At 36.6% G+C, this 21,943-nt stretch overlaps 7 protein-coding genes across 7 annotated transcripts; 4 read left to right on the top strand and 3 right to left on the bottom strand.

The window, feature by feature from the left end:
• Positions 1-72: 72 nt before the first annotated feature.
• On the top strand, positions 73-1,715 carry LOC108486355 (UDP-glycosyltransferase 87A1-like). Its single transcript, XM_017790380.2, has 2 exons — positions 73-631; positions 736-1,715. Exons 1-2 carry the CDS (start codon positions 142-144, stop codon positions 1,626-1,628), a joined length of 1,383 nt encoding a protein of 460 aa, XP_017645869.1. The 5' UTR covers positions 73-141; the 3' UTR covers positions 1,629-1,715.
• A 582-nt stretch (positions 1,716-2,297) lies between these two features.
• Positions 2,298-3,990, top strand: LOC108486356 (UDP-glycosyltransferase 87A1-like). The gene is made up of 2 exons (XM_017790381.2): positions 2,298-2,853; positions 2,959-3,990. Exons 1-2 carry the CDS (start codon positions 2,361-2,363, stop codon positions 3,822-3,824), a joined length of 1,359 nt encoding a protein of 452 aa, XP_017645870.1. The 5' UTR covers positions 2,298-2,360; the 3' UTR covers positions 3,825-3,990.
• Positions 3,991-4,253: 263 nt separating this feature from the next.
• On the top strand, positions 4,254-5,857 carry LOC108486357 (UDP-glycosyltransferase 87A1-like). Its single transcript, XM_017790382.2, has 2 exons — positions 4,254-4,818; positions 4,914-5,857. Exons 1-2 carry the CDS (start codon positions 4,326-4,328, stop codon positions 5,774-5,776), a joined length of 1,356 nt encoding a protein of 451 aa, XP_017645871.1. The 5' UTR covers positions 4,254-4,325; the 3' UTR covers positions 5,777-5,857.
• Positions 5,858-7,628: 1,771 nt separating this feature from the next.
• LOC108486479 (uncharacterized) lies at positions 7,629-10,387 on the top strand. The gene is made up of 2 exons (XM_017790544.2): positions 7,629-9,026; positions 9,887-10,387. Exons 1-2 carry the CDS (start codon positions 8,247-8,249, stop codon positions 10,094-10,096), a joined length of 990 nt encoding a protein of 329 aa, XP_017646033.1. The 5' UTR covers positions 7,629-8,246; the 3' UTR covers positions 10,097-10,387.
• A 279-nt stretch (positions 10,388-10,666) lies between these two features.
• Positions 10,667-14,187, bottom strand: LOC108486477 (shewanella-like protein phosphatase 1). The gene is made up of 10 exons (XM_017790543.2): positions 13,862-14,187; positions 13,220-13,320; positions 12,923-13,036; positions 12,535-12,747; positions 12,161-12,296; positions 11,848-12,023; positions 11,690-11,778; positions 11,528-11,597; positions 11,143-11,250; positions 10,667-11,034 (listed from the first exon to the last, which is right to left on the bottom strand). The coding sequence occupies exons 1-9, from the start codon at positions 14,034-14,036 to the stop codon at positions 11,164-11,166; spliced, it is 1,161 nt and encodes a 386-aa protein (XP_017646032.1). The 5' UTR covers positions 14,037-14,187; the 3' UTR covers positions 10,667-11,034; positions 11,143-11,163.
• A 479-nt stretch (positions 14,188-14,666) lies between these two features.
• Positions 14,667-18,075, bottom strand: LOC108486777 (rRNA biogenesis protein rrp36). Its single transcript, XM_017791001.2, has 6 exons — positions 17,530-18,075; positions 17,207-17,419; positions 17,004-17,117; positions 16,506-16,688; positions 15,968-16,132; positions 14,667-15,354 (listed from the first exon to the last, which is right to left on the bottom strand). Exons 1-6 carry the CDS (start codon positions 17,746-17,748, stop codon positions 15,019-15,021), a joined length of 1,230 nt encoding a protein of 409 aa, XP_017646490.1. The 5' UTR covers positions 17,749-18,075; the 3' UTR covers positions 14,667-15,018.
• A 1,370-nt stretch (positions 18,076-19,445) lies between these two features.
• On the bottom strand, positions 19,446-21,431 carry LOC108486782 (60S ribosomal protein L10). Its single transcript, XM_017791007.2, has 4 exons — positions 21,285-21,431; positions 20,005-20,506; positions 19,820-19,901; positions 19,446-19,736 (listed from the first exon to the last, which is right to left on the bottom strand). The coding sequence occupies exons 1-4, from the start codon at positions 21,292-21,294 to the stop codon at positions 19,668-19,670; spliced, it is 663 nt and encodes a 220-aa protein (XP_017646496.1). The 5' UTR covers positions 21,295-21,431; the 3' UTR covers positions 19,446-19,667.
• Positions 21,432-21,943: the final 512 nt, after the last annotated feature.

Below are 21,943 nucleotides of genomic sequence, written 5' to 3' on the forward strand. Positions count from 1 at the left end.
GGCCAAACTTGCAAGTCACACAATAAAATATAAACTGAAAACTTTTAAAAATATTTGTATATATAAACTTTACATCAATTGCGTTTGCCAGATTGTTTTCAGAATTCTTCCCCATATCTTGCTCTTTGTTAAATATCTGGCATGAATCTGATCCACACGAGACCTATCTCCGGCACTCATGTGGTGGCAATACCTTATCCTGGAAGGGGCCATATCAATCCTATGATGAACCTGTGCAAGTTACTAGCTTCAAGGAAGCATGATCTTCTGATCACCTTTGTTATCACCGAAGAGTGGTTGGGTTTTATCAGATCCTACACCAAGCCTGATAACATACACTTTGCTTCGATACCAAATGTTCTCCCGTCTGAGCTGGTTCGTGGTGCTGATTTTCCTGGCTTTTATGAAGCTGTTATGACAAAGATGGAAGCTCCATTTGAGGAGCTCCTTGATACTCTTGAGCTACCAGTGACTGCTATCATAGCTGATACTGAATTGAAATGGGCAATTTGCATGGGAAACCGAAGAAACTTTCGTGTGGCCTCGCTCTGTACAACATCAGCAAAATTTTTTTCTGTATTGCATAGCATGGTTCTCACAGAAAACTGGCGTTTCTTGATCGATACATTAGGTACTGATTTACAGTATAACGTTTTCCTTGTAGCGTTTTCCATATTCTGCCAATATGTCTCAATTGTTACATGATGTTAATGATTAATTGATGACTGTATACAGATAATGGAAGTGAGCTTGCGGAGCAGAGCTCTGGAATTTCACCGGATATTCGGATGATATTTGAAGGAAGTACGAGGCAAGTGTTCCAGCTTTCATTGGAATGCATTTCATGGGTGCCAAAAGCCAAATATGTTCTATTCACTTCAGTCTATGAGCTTGAAGGACATGCCATTGACACTCTAAAAGCAAGGTTCAATATTCCAATATATACGATTGGCCCTGCAATCCCCTACTTTGAACTTCATGGGAACTCCTCAGAGACTATGGTTCAAAATGTCCCCAGTTATCTGCAATGGCTTGATATTCATCCTCCGTGTTCTGTTCTGTATGTCTCCTTGGGGAGTTTCCTCTCAGTTTCCAATGACCAAATGGATGAAATTGCTGCTGGGCTACAAGATAGTGGTGTTCCATATTTGTGGGTAGCTCGTGGAGAAACTTCTTGGCCAACGGAAAAAGGCAGTGAAATGGGGTTTGTAGTACCTTGGTGTGACCAACTGAAGGTGCTATGCTATTCTTCTATTGGGGGATTTCTAACACATTGCGGGTGGAATTCCATTCTTGAAGCTATCTATGCAGGCATTCCAATGCTCACTTTCCCGATACTTTTTGATCAAGCACCAAATAGTAAGCAAATTGTTGATGATTGGAAGATAGGGTGGAGGTTGAAAGAAGAACAAAAAGATGGAAGTTTGGTGAGAAGAGCTAGCATTGCAGAGCTTGTCCGAAGTTTCATGGATCCAGAGAACAATGAGGTGAAAAACATGAGAAAATCAGCAAGTGAACTCAAAGAAAAATGCCGAAAAGCAGTCGCCGAGAACGGATCATCTCAAAGAAACCTTGATGCTTTCATCAAAGACATCTCACAAGGTCATGATGTAATGCTCATTGAGTAAATTGATTTTGATATAAATGTTATGCATTTGTTTTTACTTTGTTGATTATAAGTTGGCAGCAACTTTTACATCATTTGCCATCTACAAGTTTTAGTGTTTTTCTGCATGAAAAGACATGAACCAAGAATAACATCACGATGAAGTTCGAGTTAAAACCCCATTAATTTGTAAGTCTAGAATTCAAAAGAAGGCAAGTTCAATACGAAACATCCTATGAGCCTAGTAAGATAGCTGAGATCAAAGGTAAAACAAAAACAAAAACAAAAACAAAAACAAAACATGAGGCATCTGATAAGATAGAAAGAAGATGGAAGTCCTTTTCAGACAAGGAAAATGTGTCATATAGTCCAAGAAAGACGGTCATTCGTGTTCCTATTATAATCTATAAAGTTTCAGACATTATAAACTAATATATCTCATTTTCTAGTGCCATCGACTTTTAAAGGACGTAAAGTGTCTAAATCAAATCGAATTTATTCTTTTGAGTGACAGTGTGACACCTTAGAAAATTCACTACAGTTTTGTCTGCTTCTTTTTGACATATTCTTTTCTCAATAAAGAAACAGAACGTATATTAAAATCCCTTTGAAAACAAAGTTTACGATGGTCGTCATCAATGACGACTCGGAAAGCACAAAATTTGAGACCTTGGTTTATTGTTTTAGCTATAAAGTCCAAAGAAAATATCAACTCTCACGAACTCGTCAAATCACTCTCAGTGAAGTTCCAGATATGGATTCAACAAATGTTCGGACGACCAGGGTGTGCCACGTGGTGGCCATGCCGTTTCCTGGACGTGGCCACATCAACCCCATGATGAACCTTTGCAAGCTACTTGCTTCAAGGAAGAAAGATATTCTCATCACCTTTGTTGTGACAGAAGAATGGCTTGGCTACATCGGCTCTGATCCCAAGCCCCATAACATACTTTTGGAGACAATCCCGAATGTCATCCCACCTGAGCGGCTTAAAACCGCCAACTTTCCAGGCTTCTACAATGCTGTGATGACAAAGATGGAAGCTCCTTTTGAACAGCTTCTTGATCGACTTGAGTTGCCTGTAACGGCTATCATAGGAGATATCGAGGTTCGATGGAGCACCGGTGTGGGGAATCGAAGGAATATTCCGGTGGCCCTGTTCTGGACGATGTCGGCGTCTGTGTTTTCCATGTTTCATCATTTTGACCTCCATATAAAGCAAAGCCATGCAAAAATTGATCTAATAGGTAAGGGATGCTAAATTTGTGAAGTATCCTTAAATTTTGAAATTAGTAAAACTACGTTTAATTATTTTTTCTTTTCTGTTTCTTTTTCATTCTTCCTTGCAATAGAACAAGTAGAAAGCATAGCAGGAATGTCTTCATCCAATGTAGAAGAACTTCGGACAATTTTCCATAGGGACGACCCTAGAGTGTTGGAACTTGCTCTCGACTGCATTTCAACAGTGCCACAAGCACAGTATCTCCTATTCACATCAGCGAACGAATTTGAACCCCAAGTCTTTGATAGCTTAAGGGCAATTTATAATTTCCCGGTCTATCCCATCGGCCCTGCCATACCTTACCTGGAACTTGGAGAAGGTTCCTGTGAAACTAAAAGCTACCTTCAATGGTTGGATTCTCAACAAACAGGTTCTGTCTTGTACATCTCATTGGGAAGTTTCCTTTCAGTTTCAAACACCCAAATGGATGAAATTGTTGGCGGGTTGCAAATCAGTGGAGTTCGATACTTGTGGGTGGCCCGGGGAGAAGCTTCGAGGTTGAAAGATCGTTGTGGTGATATGGGGTTAGTAGTTCCTTGGTGTGACCAGTTGAAGGTACTGTGTCATCCATCTGTAGGGGGATTTTGGACACATTGTGGATGGAATTCCATCCTGGAAGCTGTTTTTGCTGGTGTTCCAATGCTTACTTTTCCTTTGTTTTTGGACCAAGATACCAATAGTAGGCAAATCGTGGAAGATTGGGGAAATGGGTGGAGGGTCAATGATGCGGTGAAAGCTGAAAAATTAGTCACCAAAGAGAATATTGCAGAGCTTGTGCGAAGGTTTATGGGTGCTGAAAGCGATGAGGGAAAGCAGATTAGAAGAAAAGCAAAACTACTCCAGAATAAATGTGTAGTTGCCATTTCTGAAGGAGGGTCTTCTGCAGCTAACCTTGATGCATTTATTAGTTCCATTTCACCAGGAAAAGACCACTGAGAGTTTCTTTTTCTTGTCTTGTGTTCTTGAAAAACCAATGGTTTTAAGCTTCCATTCATGAATTGTTTCTCTTAATCTTTTCTTGAGTGGAAATGCATGTACAATTCCCTCTACTGTCGAACTAAAATTTTAAACCAAGTTAAGGCTATTCAATTTATCTTTTTTATATTTACTATATTCAGGTGGCCTGCAAATCCCACTTGCTTAAAGATAATTTTTAGAAATTAGAGATTTAAGAAAGTTAATGTAAACTACAAGGTTGAGAAACGAAAAGACGTAGGAATAAAAAATGCAATTCAAGCTTTAAAATATCCTAATTTATGGATTACATGTGCATATTTTTAGAATTTCTAGGATCCATCTGTCGCCAGTTACATTTCCTTGTTTTCTTCTTATAAAGAAAATACCAGTTTCAAGGCTCTTGGTCTCAAGTTTCACTATTATAATAGTACAATCTTTTCGTGATCTCAGTTCCCACCAGGTTGAAAACAAAGTTGAGATATGAGCTCCACCAGCAGCGCAAAGCGGGCCGTATGCCACATAGTGGCCATGCCGTACCCTGGCCGAGGCCACATTAACCCCTTGATGAACCTTTGCAATGAGCTAGCTTCAAAATCTGATAACATTCTCATCACCTTTGTGGTAACCGAGGAGTGGCTTAGCTTCATAGGCTCTGAAAGGAAAGCTGGTAAAATCCGATTTCGATGTATACCAAACGTTGTGCCATCTGAGCTGGTCCGAGCTTCTGATATGATTGGATTCTTGGAAGCTGTTTGGACCAAGATGGAGGCTCCATTTGAGCAGCTCTTGGTTGAACTTGAGCTTCCACCTACTCTTATTATTGCTGACACACATCTTTTTTGGGCGGTATCTGTTGGAAATAGGAGGAATATCCCTGTGGCTTCGTTTTGGCCTATGTCAACTACAATGTTTTCAGTGTTTCACCATTTCCATCTTTTCCAGGAAAAAGGTCACTTCCCGGTGGATTTGCTAGGTAATGCACCCTTCTTATTTGTTCTTCTAAATCTATCCTAATATTCATTCTGTTTTATATTGTTCTAATTAGTGCTTGTATTAAATCGGATATAGACAACGAGAATGAACTAGTTGACTACATTCCTGGGGTTTCATCGACACGTTTGTTGGACCTTCCTGGGTTTAATGGAGGGATCTATCCACTTATATTGAAGCAAATCTTGGGGTGTGTTTCGTGGGCTGGTAAAGCAAATTATCTGTTGTTACCTTCAATCTACGCGCTTGAATCTCAAACCATTGACGCTCTAAAAGCAGAACTGTCCCTCTCCATCTACACAATCGGCCCTTCTATACCTTACTTAGACTTAAGCCATGGCGACAAAGATGACTGCTTGCAATGGCTTGACAGGCAACCTAGTAACTCTGTCTTGTACGTATCAATGGGAAGTTTTCTTTCAGTTTCAAATGTCCAGACGGAGGAAATAACAGCTGGTTTGCAAGACAGTGGTGTTCGGTTCTTATTGGTGGCTCGTGAGGGAAGTTGGAAGTTGAAGCATGGGTGTGGGGGTGAGGGGTTGGTGGTGCCATGGTGTGACCAACTGAGGGTGTTATGCCATCCTTCCATTGGGGGATTTTGGAGTCATTGTGGTTGGAATTCTGTTAAAGAGGGTATATTTGCAGGCACTCCTTTTCTTACGTTTCCTCTATTTGCTGATCAAAACCTCAACAGTAAGCTCATTGTGGAGGACTGGAAGATCGGGTGGCGAATAAAGAAACATCAGTTCACAACAAGAGGCGAAATTTCTAGTTTAGTTAAAAAGTTGATGGATTTGGAGAGTGATGATGAAGTCAAACAAATGAGGGGGAGAGCCAAAAAGCTTCAAAAGGAATGTTTGCAAGCCATTGAGAGGCATGGATCATCTGAATCCAATATTAACTCCTTCATCCACAGCATTTTACAGTTTAATGACCATTAATCGAATTGTATTTTAGTACCTCAAGCTCGGGCATTTTCTTTTTGTTGAAGAATAAAAAAATAGTTAAATTCAGTTAATAAATACTTAATGAAATTGTGCATTTTGAGTCTGGCATATTTTCTTTAAAAACTCTTAGTGTTTCTCTTCTCTTTTTTCTCTCTTTTCCTATTGTTTTTCTCTCTTTTCCTATTGTTTTCTTCTTCTTTTCTCTGTCAATTCTTCCTGTTGTGTGAAGGGTATCAAAGCTTCTTGATTTTCTATAATGAGTGATGGTGTTACCACTCATACTCATATAAAAGGGTCAACTTGTAACACCCTCATACCCGATCTGGTAGTTAGATCACGATACCAAGTTTATAATTCTAATCGAACTATTAAAATTAATTTGCGAAAACAATACAATTTAAAAACTTATCTAAATTCAATACGAGCTTCCAATAGCTCTCGTAACAGTTTATAATTGAATAGGGACCAAATTACAAAATTTTCAAAATCTCAATCCAAGCAACATTGGGGGATCCTCGTTGCGACATCACTCACTGATTTGAGCTCGTCGGGAATGGTGAACTTGTTGTCGTGACATTGATTCTGTGTCCACTTAATTTATATTTTATCATTTCTCATAACCTACAATCAAGTTTATATACCATAATTCATATAATTCATATGCATCTATTTCCAATTTCAACACCATATGATTCTCAATCAAATTTATAAGATTAATCAAACTATTAAAATTTTAGAAATAAGTTCATTAATACATCATATAACAATTATTCACTTAATGTCTCAACTATTCATTTAAATTATTTTTATGTATTAACAAATCTATCACTTATAACACTTTCCTCTTCCTCTCAATTCCACATATTTTATGTACATGTGTATATGTATATATGAACCTTTGATTTCGAGTATAGTATGCTTATATATAACATTAATTACGATTTCACTAATTACATATTTTCAGCAAGATTTTCCACTTCAATGGCAGTCACCAAATTATTTATATCTTGGTCTTGAGCGTTCTAAATTAAGATCCGTTTATTGTTTTTGAAACTAAACTCAATGAACTTTTTACCTTAAAATTTTCAAAATTTCCACTTAAGACAATTAATTCAGTATTTTCTTCAAATTTTCCTTTATTCTGCTGTTAGGCAGCTTTGACCCTTCTCCACAAAAAATTAATTTTCTTTTCAGTACAAGATTCATATTATGTTGACATTTATTTCCTTTGAAAATAGACTCATCAATATTTTAAGCATATAAATTTTAGCTTAAGCTCCTAAATATTTTTGTAAATTTGTAATAATTTTTCAAAGTCATAATAGGAAAACTCAAAATCATTCTGACATTGTCTCACAAAAGTTCATATATCTCATAATCTACAATTCTATTGCTTACATCATTTCTTTTATGTAAAACTAGACTTAATAAGCTTTAAACTCATATTTAATTCAACCTCTAAATCGATTTCTACAATTTTTAGTGAGTTTTCAATGTTAAAATACTGTTAATCTAATATACCTATTGTGGGCACTGATGGAGCTATGGTTAAGGAGACGGATCAGATTCTTGATCATCGTATGGTAAAGAAGGGACACAGGATTACGATTGAGGTTTTGGTGAAATGAACAAACACTTTTCCAGAGGATGCTACTTGTGAGAATTTGTTGAAACTGCAAAGGAGGGTTCCTTCCTTCCATCATTAAGGACAATGATATTTTCGGTTAATAAATACCTAATGAAAGGGTGTATTTTGAGTCATGAGATTAGTTAAATGAAATAAAGCGTTTCTTGAAATTATAAGGCTTAAGTGATACAGTGTGTATCACTTGGTCACGAAAATGTTTCTATAACTTCCTCTGTGATTGAATGCTTAAAAACTAACATGTTAAAGGCATTAGGCATTCAAGGAAATTTCTCCTCTTTTTCTTTTGTTTTCTCCTTTTCTCAGTCAAGTTTTCCTTGTATATCACTTTTAAAGTTGATTTTGACTAATAGAAGTCCTCTAATTGAGGCCGTAGTGGGCCTTATCTAGTCTTATTTCTGGGGGTTTATGGCTCCAAAGTCCAAATTTGGCCAACAAGGAACCAAATAAATTGTGCGGGCTAAATTATTACACACCAAATTCTAAAAAAACGTTAAAAATTGAAAAGAAACCCCCATTTCTTGGAACCCTAAATGCAACTTGTCTATCTTCATCTCTCTGGCTTGTTAAATCTTCAAATCTGTTAATTTAACACGGAAAAATCACTCACTGTTGACAGAAAGGATCAAGAAGAAGATAAAAATTCTTTCTTTTGACCTTTTTTTTTCTCTTCAAATATGCAATCCTATCTTAGTTCCCATTTAGAGGAGTAAAAGTTTTATATGGCTATAACTTCACCGCTAAAACCATTACAAAACCCTAATTGTCCCTATTCTTCATTCCAAAAAACCCAATTTTTTCTCCAATTCTTTATTCTTGATGGCGACAGAAGCTACCACAACAAATTTCCAAAATTCAGACTTCAGGCCGGTCCCACAGCCACCGGATTTTCACCCGGAAGTAATCGTGAGCCCCCACGACGGGCTCCACTTTTGGCAGTTCATGATTGCTGGTTCCGTTGCCGGCTGCGTTGAGCATATGGCTATGTTCCCTGTTGACACCGTCAAGACTCATATGCAAGCCCTCGGCTCTTGCCCCATCAAATCGGTGGGTGTACGTCACGCGCTCCGTTCCATTCTCAAATCTGAAGGACTCCCGGGCTTATATCGGGGAATCGGGGCCATGGGACTTGGGGCTGGCCCTGCCCATGCCGTCTACTTCTCTGTATACGAGGTTTGCAAGAAGTATTTTTCCGGTGAGAACCCGAATAACTCGGCGGCTCATGCTGTATCCGGTGTTTGCGCGACGGTAGCAAGCGACGCCGTTTTTACGCCCATGGATACGGTGAAACAAAGGTTACAGTTGGGCAATAGTGCTGCTTATAGAGGGGTGTTTGATTGTGTTAAGAAAGTTTTGAAAGAGGAAGGTTTTGGGGCGTTTTATGCTTCCTACAGGACAACAGTGCTCATGAATGCACCGTATACTGCCGTTCACTTCACAACTTATGAGGCATTGAAAAGGGGTTTGATTGAGATTTCACCAGAGAGTGTAAGTGATGAGCGGGTGATTGTCCATGCTACGGCTGGTGCTCTTGCTGGGGCTTCTGCTGCCGTTATCACTACACCACTTGATGTAGTCAAAACTCAGTTGCAGTGTCAGGTAATTTAATCTTTTGCTCTCTTTTTTTCTCCCTTAATGTATTTTGTTGCAATGGCTGAAGCTATAATCAGTTTATGCTAGCTATATTTGGAGCTTTTGTTTAGTGGATGCAGTAAGTGGAAAATTCTATGTATTGACAGTTAAAAGGGTGCCCGGCTATCCTAGTGTAATCAGTTTATGCTCTGTCTGTGTTTCCAGACAGATGATATCATTTACTTTTGCTTTTAGGTCAAATCCTTCATTATCAGTTTGTTTGCTGCTACTGGCCCTTTTAGAAAATGGAATCAATCTTTGACAAAGTTATTATTCACCTCCGAGTACTTGTTGTAATCCCCTAATTAATAGAATATATCCATAGCTATGGCTTAAATGATTAGGATGGTTTTAATTGACAACTGTCTCATGCCTCTCATGTTTCTTCTTGTAGATCTTATAATCTTCCATTATTTTGTGTGCTGTATTATCTTTTATCTGGTTAACTGAACCAACATCTGGAATATAATGCTACATAGTCTTAGTTACTAACACCTTTAACACTAGCAAAGATGATTGAGACCATTTCTCTTGAACTGAATGCTTGTATCATCTTCTGAGTTGTGTTTTAATACCATATGCAGACTTTCCCTTTATTCGATACATGTGTACTTAAGTGCTTGCTCATTAGGTCTTTATTTTTGGTCCATCCTGGTTTGCTTACAATTTTAGTGATGGTTTTTGACGATAAATTGAAACATTTGTGTATTGGCGTCCTTCAAGATTTATATTTGTACTTGAGTGAGCTGATTTTTTTTACTTTGATTAATTATATGCATCTTGCTTTACTGATTGTGGTAGTATTGTTATTGAAAATTGTTCCACAGGGTGTATGCGGGTGTGACAGATTTAAGAGTAGTTCTATTGGAGACGTGGTCAAAACAATAGTGCGAAAAGATGGGTACAACGGCCTCATGAGAGGATGGATTCCCCGAATGCTTTTCCATGCTCCTGCTGCTGCAATCTGCTGGTCAACATATGAAGCAGCAAAAGCATTCTTCCAAGAAATCAATGCTAGCAGTGAAAGTGGCACGTAAGGAATTGCAAACAATGTATTGTGCAGCTGCATGAGCAACACCCGAAGCAATGGGGTTGACACGAGGGATGGGAAAGCAATACATATACTTTCAGGCATGTTGCGGGTCTATTTAAGTGGTATCCGAAGAGTGTATACATTGCTATTTGTTATAATAATAAATGTTAATGGTCCTATAAAATGGTGAGATGATTATTTGTGTTTGGTTTCACGAGAATGAGAGGTAGAAAGTTTTGAGTTTTAGCTGGAAGATTGGAGTATTGAAATTGAAATGTTATTTTTGCAAGCGGAAGATTATGTGCTAGTGTTTGTTGATTAGTTTTGTCATTTATTGTTATTGACGAGTAGATGAGTAGCCCTCTGGCAGGACATTCGGTGTTCAATGGACGTATGCTTTCTGTTCCCTTCTCGGTCTCCTCTGCGCTTCATTCTCCAAAACTACATTATCACTACTTTGCTTAGGATAATAAAAGAAGCCATGCCATAAATGTGATGTTTGTATGCAACTTACTCTTCTTCTCTACTCGGTCGAAAGCCCTCTAGGGCCGTGTGGTTGTAAGAAAGAAGACTATTTATATTTAGAATCAACTAGCACCAGTGGTCTATATCACAAATCCAATATGTTAGGAGCAAATTAGACAGTGCAATAAAATAAAAATATACATGTATTATTGTAAACTAAAATATAAGCCTGCCTGCCAAATTCACAATTGAAATAGTTTACAACAGAGCAGGAAAGAAAAATAAAATTAGAAAAATGATTAGACATAAAAGCCAGCCTGGCTCCGGGATCAACTTCAGCTTCTCAGACACCTTCCTCTGTTGATTTACAAAAGTTGCCTTTGCAAATATTTTCTTTTTCATCATCATATTTCTGGATGATGATTCCTGCAATTTATAAATACTCCAACTGTAGTTGAAAGTTGAAGCAACAATATTCTGCATATACAAATGGGAAAACAACACAGATGAAACCATTGTCCAGTATTTGCTTCATCTAAGTAATGACATAAATAAATAAATAGGACGAAAAGTAATAGTTGATACCTGAATATTTACTTCCTGTATCTATAGATAGTCGACCATCTGAAGCTCACTGACTCTGTTCCTTTTGCTCCTTATTACTCTTGCTTTATCATCTCTTATCTCTAGAACCTAGTGAACACATATCCAAAACAAATTCTCTCTCAACTCAACTTTGCTGTTGTTTAAAAACAAAATCAAATTGGCAAAAACACAGGGATGGATCATGGATATATGCATCAGTAATGGCTTCCACTGTTAATGAAGCACATAGGCATGGCTGAACACATTTGACAAAAGAGTATCCATAAAGAAGCAGGAATTTAATGATATGCAATCTCAGTATGGCATGTTAAGATCATTTTTTTCTTAATAAACAGTGTGAAATACTGGTATATATTTAGTTCACCTCTGGTCTCGAATTAAGAACTCCACTGGACATTCCAACATCAATGCGCCATATGCTGCAATTGTACTCACTGCAGGGAAGGCTAGATGTTAATAACTAAATGTAGAATGGATGAATACCTTACTAGTTAAAAAAAAAACATTTTCAACAAAGTATGCATACCAATTTGCCCCGGAGAATTGAGGTGTGTGGCCAACCACCATTGCCTTAGCTCCTAGTGCTTGCAGTGTCTCTTGAAGAATAGCATTTATCTGCTAACGAACAAGTAATTATAGTTCTTGAAGGCAATAAGTACTAAAACTATTAGTTGGCATACTTGCCTGGTTAATCTGATAATCCGCCAAGTCTGAAATATCTCTAGAGTATAAGCGGTTCCAAACAACGCTATCATAGCCTTTTGTGGCTATGAAGGGCATGTTACGATTAGTATCCTCTTCAATAAGGCCTCTCATCCACTGAGATACTTCCTTGTTCATCTTCTCTATGCCATAAGCAACTGTGCAAGTACCAAGACTCCTATCAGAGAATTCAAAACAAAAGAAAGAGAAAGAACTTCTTACGGTATTATTTGATGAATGATAATGATTTTACTAAACTGGTTCATGCAAAATATGCAAGTTGATATTTTCTTACCATGGTGAGGAAGGAGGCCACCATGACAGAAGATCCAATCATTAACCTTAAGAGCTACAGCATGTCGTGCCAACTCACACGCTAGTGGACCACCCGGTCTAAACAGAACTGATCTGGCGATCAAACCCTTTTGTCTCTGTCCTAATAAATAATTTGAGATCTTTATCAGAATGGTATCTAATAAATAGGGAGGACATAGAAAGTGTCCTTTTACCCTACATTCTGGGAGTATACTAGTAACCAACTAGAAAGAAACACTATAACATGGACTTAGATGAAAGAGGAAGTGCAACATATTTATGATAAATGAACAATACTTAAGGAACAAGAAATGTAGTAGTTCAGTCGATTGACAGGAATGAGAACTTTAGTACCTTTACCAGATTCCATGGACCCCAATGGTTTCTGGACATTTTACGTTCATCTTTCCATATTCTAGACACGCCACACCAACGAACAAATGCTTCATCCCAGTCATATTCATAGTCATTCAAGTATTCCAGGAAATCGGCACACTCGTCAAAAGCGCCAGACTCTACATATCTAAAATCCCCTTCCACATTCATAGTTTCATGATTTCCATTGACCTGCATCAAGAAAAAGACTGTCAGCATTCTTAAATTGATATAGAGCTGTTGCATGTGTAAACATCTAGACATGCTTAACATGTAAGCAGGATTTAAGAATGCACTGCAGCAACTTGAACTTCAAAATTTGATTTGTAAAATGCACCAAAGCTGTTCTACTTTTAGCATCACAAACCTGGAAAACAGCTCCACCTTTAGCCTTGGCTTGTATACCTAATGATCGCAACAAGGATAAGATAGCTATTTCATCATCTCCTCGATCAAGCACATCTCCTAGCTGAACAAGTACCTTTTTTCTCAAACAGAAACATAGGCATCAGATGGGGTTCTGAGTAGAGAAACAAATCCATACACACAAGAATTTTTCCACATTGGGTATAGTTGGCCATTATGATAGTAAGAAACAACATAGGAAAAATTCTAGTTTTCTGCATCATTGTTATCAACAAAAGTAGTAGAAGAAGAAGAATACCGCATCTTCTCCAGTCCATAGGTCTTGACCGTCCGAACTCAAGACACCAGCCATTTCAAGCGCATATCTTGCTTGATCAAGGTCTCCATGTAGATCTCCAACTACACATGGAAGCATATAAAGATATAGATAAATGACAAATAAATGTTATCCAGTTTTGATTGATTTCATCAATTGAATTACTTCCACCATTGGCAATGACATTTTAAGCTAATTTCACATTGCAGTTCAATCATGTGGGGTGCAAACTATCTAAAATATTTTATACATTCTAGCTATTTAAAGCTAAATCTTGGGACTTAAAAGTGGAGAAGCTTGAATTTAAGACTAAAAAGGTAGGCACAAAAGCAATAACAACAAAATGGTTCTATGTTTCCTATGATCTCGTTTAATGATAACTGATATGTACTGTGTTGGTCTTTTTGATTCCCAAGTCTTTGTACCACGCAACAAGATTTCTCAAAGCTACAGAAATCAACATCACGAATCAAGAGCTAGATCAAAGCATAGAAGTTGAGCATAAAATTAGAAAATTAACTTACGTTACATGGGTTCTCAAAAAAAAAAAAATACTTACGTTACATGGAGTTATAGCAAGAAAAACGACAAGTTAAAAGAAAAATAAATAAATAAATAAACAACCTGCAACTATACGGCGACCAGGAGCAGAAACAAAAGTGGGAGGATTTCCATTGACGACAATGGGCTTCAAGGCTGTTCCTATACTACCATTACTAAAAGAAGAGGAAGTTTCAGTAAGCTTTTTGGGGCATGATGAAGGTGGAAGTGGCAATGAATTCAAGCATAGTGAAACCATTGCCCTGCTTATTAGTTTTCTTTTAATTTGTTATGAAGAAAAAAGAAAAGGGTTTTTGTTTGCTTTGCTTAGAATGGCCAAACAAAGGAAGTTTCTCAGCCAAGTATTTAGTTTTACATCTTTTGTTCCTTTTTTGCTTTTTGGATATTGTGTATATATATATATCTGGTTGTGGATGGATAGGATATTGCCAATTGCCATTGGAGCTTATGTGATAGTGTCGTAATAATTGTAACGACCACCAAAGCATCCAAACTCCAAACATAAAACGACATCGTTTGCTGTGTTCTTGACATAATTGGCCTTTGGCCACAATCATAGACCAAGAAAGCCTTTTGTCTTTGTGCGTTTTTTTTTCCCTAGTCTAGAAAATCACTGTCACCAAACAAATTGATTTAAGCGAAGCGACAATAGTAATAATGTCTGGAAAATACCAAGTTTTTTTTTCTTGTTTTCATCTAAAACAAAAGGTGAAGCAAATGATTCTATAAGGGAAAGTAAGAATAAAAAATTTTCAAAACAAGTTGAGGCAAGTTGATGAAATGATGTCATTTAGTGCACAAGTTTTAAACTTGAATGAGGGAAATGTATAGGTAATAGTAATTGATAATGATAATAATAATGATGGAATAAGCTAAGAAAACCTGCATTCAAACCTTATTGTTGTTCAGCATAATAGCATCTTAATTTTGTTACTGCATAAACCCACTTTTTTTTTTTTTTTCAGAAATAGACCATCAACTCATCAAGTCTCAAAGGGCTTAAAATACACAATGGTAACCCCCTATATATCAATCAAGATGGGGAAGATCGTAGTAAAGTGTTAAACAATTGAAAAAACGGTGAATCAAAGACCACTGCAACATCTCAATTCCTTCATACAAAAAACGTATATATCAAATGCGAAGTGAGGCCATATAGAAAGTTTCGCCATATGTATCTCACATCCTCGTCTGTCTAAAGTTGAGCTATGAGACCTTGGTCAGGAAGAACTTCGGGAACCCTCCGCAAACTCCAGGGGTGGCACAGGACAGACAGTGATATTCGGAGTTATTTTCAGACTTGTGTCAAGAGATGCCTCAGATGGTAATGCTCCTGATGTAGCAGGCATGGAGTTGATATTGGGTAATGAAGGTACCTTGATAGGGTAAACTTCAGTGACCTCTTCAGTGCGATCATCTAAATATACAACATCTTGCATAGTGAGTTGGTGGTATTCAACAACCTCCCTCAGGAAGCGATTTTCACGTGCATAGATGGAGTTCTCATGAGCTAGTCGTGCCTTCTCTGCCAACAGTGTCTCCAGTTGAAGACGTATCTGGAAATAGCAATAGAAATAGAAAAGAATAAAACGGTTTACATGTCTAAACAAAATTGCTTCAGTTATCACAAAGAGAGATGCCATAGATTAGAAGGCACTTGTGCTACATGGTTTATGAAAAAAGAGGAAATATTCTGTAACATGATAAACTATAGGAAGTTCAACTTCAACCTTGCATAATCAGATGAGGCTATCCTTCATTTTCTGTTTTTTAGCAGAAAATTATCTTCATACAGTGAGAGGTAGGCTCAAGAAGATTATCCATTCATACAGCATCTATTATTTCAGACATTATTGTGGGAGAAAATTAAAGTTTTGTTACAGTTGTAATTTTTAATTTGGTTCAATAATAATCAACATTTAATGACTGAAGGAATATTCCATATCATATTCTGTGCAGCTAACTTTTTGACCATCTTTAAACTAAATTTAAAGTACAAGGTTGAAATTGCATTCGATAAAAAACAAGTGGTAGATTGGTCCATCATTCTAAGTGGTAAAATTGAAGTTCACTCCAAACAAATAAGACTTTTAGATCCTGCAGATGAGTAAATTGCCATAAATCGAATATAAATACAACACAGGATGCAATAATGAGGAAAATCCATACCAACTCATCATTTTCTGGGTTGTCACCTCTGTCACGATTCTCACGAAGGACTCTATTTTCTTCCTCAAGCTGAGCACATCTCTCCTTTGCAAAAGCCAAATCAGCTCTAACGGTTTTTAACTCTCGAAGAAGGAGCTTTGCCTTGGCAGCCATAGCCATTGCAACCTGTTACAAAATCAAAGAGCCAAATCATCCATCCAATTTTCAACAAAAAGGTTATTACATTGGAGGGGAAAAAATGATGTGCGCAATTTATTTCACATCCCCAACACCCATCTTCCACATGAACAACAGTGAATATTCATTGTTCTATTTTATATGGTTCCTGCACTTATATATATGCCACTACAAATTACCTTAAAAGAAAGAAGGAACAATCTTATTTTCTCATGCATGGTAAAAACATTTGTGTCACTTTTATATTGTTAAAAGAATCCAGTACTGAGGTTTCTAGAGCTATATAATAGCAGAGCACTAACAATGCAAACAGAAAAATACATCCATGATATGAACCAGTGACACAAAGCAGCCACCTTACATCACGAGATGCCTTCAATTGAATTTCTTGATCAGCTTGCACCGGAGTTCGTACTTGCTGCTGCATTTGTGGCTGTTTAGCATACTCATTTTGTGCCACAGAACCACTAGACTTTTTCTTGATATGTTTGCGGGTTTCTTGAATGATGCCTGCGGTCCGGTTCTCCACAATTGTAAGACCCTCCTAATAAGCAAAGCAAAGCAAAGAAGAATGAAACAGGTTTGTAAACATTTCAAGATGCAAGAGAGAGATGAAAGTTCTATGACAGGGAAAATGCAAAAAGACTGACATGTGGGCAACACTTGGCTACCAAAAACTATCGTATAAAACACTTTAGTAGATCAGAAGTGCCCAAAGAAAGCATAACAGCCCTTAAAAAAACAAAAAAGAATTTCTTTTCTATTTTTATGCAAACACTTTATAAAGCAAAATGTTACTAAAACTTGGAATATTTATATATTCGTTACCAGCAAAAAGCAAGGGGATTGATGAACTAACCTCAACAGCATTACCAATGTAATTAAGGGATGATGTAATTGCACCTATGCCCTTCTGCAATGTGGGATTGCTTGTTTTCTGATGCCTATCATCTGACTGGTACGTATTATGGTACTGCAGATAGCAAAAAGTGAACACCAATATTGAAACATTGATAGAATTAAAACACATAATGGTAGCAACAGTATGAGTTGGATCCTGACCATTTCTGGTGTTGGCCTCTGACTCTGAGGCAGCTTTGATTTTGGTGGTCCATCAGACTCAAACTGGTACTGCACATTATTATTATTATTACTATTACTATTATTATTATCATCATCCAAAAAGGATTTAGCTTTCCTAGCGAGAGAACCCCAAAATCCTTGCTTGGATTCATTTAGAGATTTCATAGATTCGTATTGATGGGAGCGGGAATCCTGGAGAGACAAGCAGTCCAAGGAGGTTAGGGTTTTCAAAGAATGACGAGGAAAATTATCGCAATAAGAATATATAATGAAGTAGAAAGGGGGGAAAAAAAGAGAGAAACCTTGGGGGCGGAGAGAGGAGAAGCAGAAGAAGAATGAAGGGGACCATAGCCATAAGCGGAGGAGAAAGACGAATCTTTGTGCGCAGAAGATGCCCTTATGGCTTTGGCTGCATCTACTTCGAAATCCACCAAATCATCTGCATCTACATCAGCTGATGATGATGAAGATGATGTTAATATTCCCTGCTGCTGCTGCTGTTGCCTCCTCCTGTAAGCCATTTCTTTTTTCCTAATTCCTATTCCAATTTCTTTGCACAATTCATCAACTCGATCTTAGTCTTGCTCTACTTTTGTTGTTGTTGTTCCTTGCTGCTTCAATCTCCCTTTCGAATTTGGATTAAACCTGTCGCCTCATCTCTCACTCACTCTGATATCTGTATTTTGAATCGTGTATTGGAGTATGTAGGTTCTGTTGTGGCCACTCAGCCGTCGGCGACGTCAACGCTCTACGCCCACCATTTTTCATCCAATAAAATTCTACAGTCCACACCCAGTCCTATTCTGCTTCTTGATTTCAACTGCAGCTGATGCAGATTGTAACAGCCCATAGGATAGGCCCATTTCTATACATTTTGTTCATAGGCCCATTACCATACAAAATTACATATTAAAAAATTTGGTTTTAAAAAAAAAAATTTTTGAATTAATTGTAATATGTATTTGCAATTTTATTTTATTTTTTTGAGAAATATTTTCATTAGTGGAATCATGAACAAAAAATATAAAAATGACACATAATACAAATGATGAATAATACATTATAAACTAATGCACAAGTGTCACTGTTTGCAGAAATAAGTCCAAAAGAGAAAAATAAATTGATATTAAACAAACACTAGAAAATTTTAAAAACAAACTAGAGATGCTTCACATTGACCAAACAAACTTGGATTAACTAATCCCTCCACATCAGTGATACATCAAAGGAAATCTAAAATGACCTCCATCATCCTCATATCGAAGTCCAATTTTGCGAACATTGTCATAGTGCTCTATCATAATAAAGACCTTTTAAGAACGGTTCATAAATCTAATGCTAGATTTATCAAAATTTAATACATACACCAATACATAACTAGAAATTAAAAACTAAAATCACCTTTCGGAGAAAAAAAAAGTGGACAAAATAACCACTATAGTATGTTTTGAAACAAGAACACCATACTTTTTCAGAGAAAATAAAGTGAATTGAAACTAAAAACTAAAGAGAATTGAAGCATATTGCGAGACTACAACTAGTAACCAACAGCAAGATGAAAGATAAATTACGGGATTTTTAGAAAACAAATTGTTCACTAGGCGAAGCTTTTTAATTCCATAACAAATGTTAAAAATTCACCATGTGTCCCATTTATTTACATGTGATGTGATGACTTTTTAATCTCATTTGTGAAGTTAAAATCATGTATATTTTTAAAAAAAATAACATCTCTAGAAGAGAAGAACAATAGTGAGTGTAACCATAACCAACATTTCCTTTAAAATCGTTTACTTTTGAAACTAACACAGAATGGATGGAAGCGAAAGAGGCAAAGTGATTTTTTCCTTTTTTTTTTTTGGAGGTTTCTACTACTTCTCCAAATGAAGTTTTCAGACAACACAATATGAGTCACTTGTTTGCCATAAACCATAAGACTGATAATTTACACGATACGATTACAAGGAAACTTTTCTTTGTTCACTTGTTTGTCATAAACCTACTTTAACGTGTTTCATTAGGCATTCCAATCACTCAGAATATGGAAACGTCGAGAACAGCCATATTTATACCTAAACCGTGTGAGATCGAATCCAGATGAATGTAACACTCAAAAGTCATGATCACTTAAAATTTTAGAGCACATTCAAAATTTCACAATTTCAATTCAATAATTACCAGCCTAACGGCAAATATAAGAAAGAATTATACGAAAATATGAGCAACCAAAACTGTTTCCAACAAAATGCATTATAAAGTAGAAAAATCCACAATGAACCAAACCCTTCAAAAGATTTCAAGTAAAACATACTTGAACATAGTTGGTCTATGGGCAATTATACTAAGCATTAAACAAAACAAAGGTTCTTTCAACAAAAAGAGTGAATAAGATAACTATCAAGACAGCCAACTAGTTGAGGATTTAGAGTATCGTCAGATCTTAAACGGCAGCATGGAGGAATGCTCTTCCTGGCTCCCGATTAGCTAGAGGTCCATGACATCCAAGAAGCTGCAAGGCCAAAAACAAATTATTCAAGTTCATGATGAGACATAATTAATAAACTCCCTTCCGTGCCTATGAAAAAGACAAACCTTAGCATTAACACCATCAGGGACAATGCGATTCTCTGACTTATATTTCAAATAATCAGTTCGGTTGAACTTTGTGAAACCCCTGAACATTGCAAGAGAACCAATTCAAGACATTTAGCATGCCAAACAATTATGTAAGAAAGAAAGTATGAATCATTTTAAAAGTTCTTAAGTAAATTGCATACCACTTCCTGCTGACAATAATCTTTTGGCGACCAGGGAACTTGAACTTAGCACGTCGGAGGGCCTCTTGAGCATGATGACTGTTGCTGTCCTTGCAACGAACTGAAAGGAGGACCTGACCAATGGCTACTCTAGCACATGTTCCCTGAGGCTTGCCAAAAGCACCTCGCATACCAGTTTGGAGCCTATCAGCTCCAGCACATGAAAGCATTTTGTTGATACGCAAGACATGGAATGGGTGAACACGGACCCGCAGGTGGAAGGCATCCTTCCCAGCATACTTGGCCATATACTTGTTGCAAGCAATACGAGCAGCTTCCAGAGCTTCACTAGAGACATTTTCCTTCTCCCAAGAGACCAAGTGAACACAGAAAGGGAACTCATCCACACCCTTCTTTTTCATTCCCACATCATAAATCCTAATCTTGGGATCAGGAACACCACGACAATAACGTGACTTTGGGTAAGGTTTGTTTTTTATCTGACGATAACACCTTGCAGGTCCTGAAAACGAAAAATATCATAAAAATTTCAATTACAATCAAACAAATTTCATATCCTTCACCTCCGCAACAAAATCAACTAAGTGACAAGAAGGCGTGAAATATCTTAAAAGGTAATTTCAGGTGCCAAGCAATATTAGCAAATCTGAATTACATCACCTGAGTAAGGAAAACGAAAGTGGGAAAGTCGTTTGCATTCCAAAATGGATTACAAACGTATAGACAACCATTCCAAATGATTTTATTTGGAAAGACATTTTCATGATAAATCAGTTAAGATATTTATATAGTCCAAAACAAATTCCTGTTTTTCATTTTGAAAAAGGGCGATAAACATATCATCATCCAAAATGGAGAGTCATTTAAATATAATTATTCTTTGCAAAAGGCAGGTCTAGAAGCATCGTAATAAATCAGATTCAGAACAATCGAAAACTTGAGAAGCAAAGAAAGAAAGAAATAGCAATTATGAAGAAACGGATACAGAATTTTATTTAAATCATTATATAATGTATAAGAATCAGGAAACGTTCGTAAAGAAACTTCTGAAAGTTTATGCCAACGAAAAATCTTCAACATACGAATGAGAAATAGAAAACTAAAAAATGATCCATGTTCTTTGAGCTAAGTAAGCAATTAAACCTTAAATCTAGACAGCGATTCGTCATGATAGCAAAACAATCATTCATCTCCAGACATTCATTCAAAAATAAAACAATCGAAAAATAAAAAATAGGAAAGCAAAACCATAAAAAAAGTCCAGAGAGACAAATACTCACTTCTCCCCATGGCGGTAGAACTCTGTAAATATTTCGCGGCTGCAAAAATAAACCTAGGTTGTAAAGAAAATGGTAAAGCTGTATTTATAGAGCTGGAAGCTGATAAAGTTAAGAAACCCTAGTCAAAATGAACACGTTCAACGCAGGCTTGTACGTATGCGAATGCGTCACCATTGGGCCTCTACATTGGCGCTCGGCTCTCTCTTTACTTGTTTGACCCAATTATTGGAAATTTGGGTTTTGGGTTCGACCAACTGACCTTGCGAAAATTTTAAAGTGATTTTCTTTTCTTAAAAATAAAATAAAACATTTATGAAAATGGTGTGTATATATTGAGCCGAGGAAGAATTTGCTTACACTAATATAAAATTAAAAGAATTTTACATAATTTTTTAAATTCTGATTAATATTTTAATTATTCAACCCTTAAATTTTATCAATATAATTAGATTTGTCATTTACCTGTCATAGATTCAATATCTTAATCATTATGATTGAGATCCTCCTATATTTATTTATTAATATATACTTAATGATTGAAAGATTTTTTATTATTAAAATAAAGTGTTAGATATTTTTATTTTACTCAAAACTCAAAATGTATTATTTATATGAAAAAACTTGAAATATGACAATTGATTAGGATAAAGAAGAAAAAA

Source organism: Gossypium arboreum, chromosome 13 (assembly GCF_025698485.1).
Source record: "Gossypium arboreum isolate Shixiya-1 chromosome 13, ASM2569848v2, whole genome shotgun sequence".
NCBI classification, from domain to species: Eukaryota; Viridiplantae; Streptophyta; class Magnoliopsida; order Malvales; family Malvaceae; genus Gossypium; species Gossypium arboreum.

What these genes read in the sequence shown, in the direction of transcription:
- LOC108486356 (XM_017790381.2), top strand. Translation starts at nt 2,361, where the DNA reads ATGGATTCAACAAATGTTCGGACGACCAGGGTGTGCCACGTGGTGGCC. An exon ending in TGCAAAAATTGATCTAATAG is followed by an intron (nt 2,854 to 2,958) that starts GTAAGGGATGCT and finishes TCCTTGCAATAG; the next exon opens with AACAAGTAGAAAGCATAGCA.
- LOC108486355 (XM_017790380.2), top strand. Translation starts at nt 142, where the DNA reads ATGAATCTGATCCACACGAGACCTATCTCCGGCACTCATGTGGTGGCA. An exon ending in TTTCTTGATCGATACATTAG is followed by an intron (nt 632 to 735) that starts GTACTGATTTAC and finishes GACTGTATACAG; the next exon opens with ATAATGGAAGTGAGCTTGCG.
- LOC108486479 (XM_017790544.2), top strand. Translation starts at nt 8,247, where the DNA reads ATGGCGACAGAAGCTACCACAACAAATTTCCAAAATTCAGACTTCAGG. An exon ending in AAACTCAGTTGCAGTGTCAG is followed by an intron (nt 9,027 to 9,886) that starts GTAATTTAATCT and finishes ATTGTTCCACAG; the next exon opens with GGTGTATGCGGGTGTGACAG.
- LOC108486777 (XM_017791001.2), bottom strand. Translation starts at nt 17,748, where the DNA reads ATGGCTTACAGGAGGAGGCAACAGCAGCAGCAGCAGGGAATATTAACA. An exon ending in AGAGGCCAACACCAGAAATG is followed by an intron (nt 17,118 to 17,206) that starts GTCAGGATCCAA and finishes TGCTATCTGCAG; the next exon opens with TACCATAATACGTACCAGTC. An exon ending in ACATTGGTAATGCTGTTGAG is followed by an intron (nt 16,689 to 17,003) that starts GTTAGTTCATCA and finishes TTTGCTTATTAG; the next exon opens with GAGGGTCTTACAATTGTGGA.
- LOC108486782 (XM_017791007.2), bottom strand. An exon ending in ATTATTGTCAGCAGGAAGTG is followed by an intron (nt 19,902 to 20,004) that starts GTATGCAATTTA and finishes TGCAATGTTCAG; the next exon opens with GGGTTTCACAAAGTTCAACC. An exon ending in CTGATGGTGTTAATGCTAAG is followed by an intron (nt 19,737 to 19,819) that starts GTTTGTCTTTTT and finishes TTGGCCTTGCAG; the next exon opens with CTTCTTGGATGTCATGGACC.
- LOC108486477 (XM_017790543.2), bottom strand. Translation starts at nt 14,036, where the DNA reads ATGGTTTCACTATGCTTGAATTCATTGCCACTTCCACCTTCATCATGC. An exon ending in TGGTCGCCGTATAGTTGCAG is followed by an intron (nt 13,321 to 13,861) that starts GTTGTTTATTTA and finishes TTCCATGTGTAG; the next exon opens with TTGGAGATCTACATGGAGAC. An exon ending in CGGATTATCAGATTAACCAG is followed by an intron (nt 11,779 to 11,847) that starts GCAAGTATGCCA and finishes GTTCGTTAGCAG; the next exon opens with ATAAATGCTATTCTTCAAGA.
- LOC108486357 (XM_017790382.2), top strand. Translation starts at nt 4,326, where the DNA reads ATGAGCTCCACCAGCAGCGCAAAGCGGGCCGTATGCCACATAGTGGCC. An exon ending in CTTCCCGGTGGATTTGCTAG is followed by an intron (nt 4,819 to 4,913) that starts GTAATGCACCCT and finishes AATCGGATATAG; the next exon opens with ACAACGAGAATGAACTAGTT.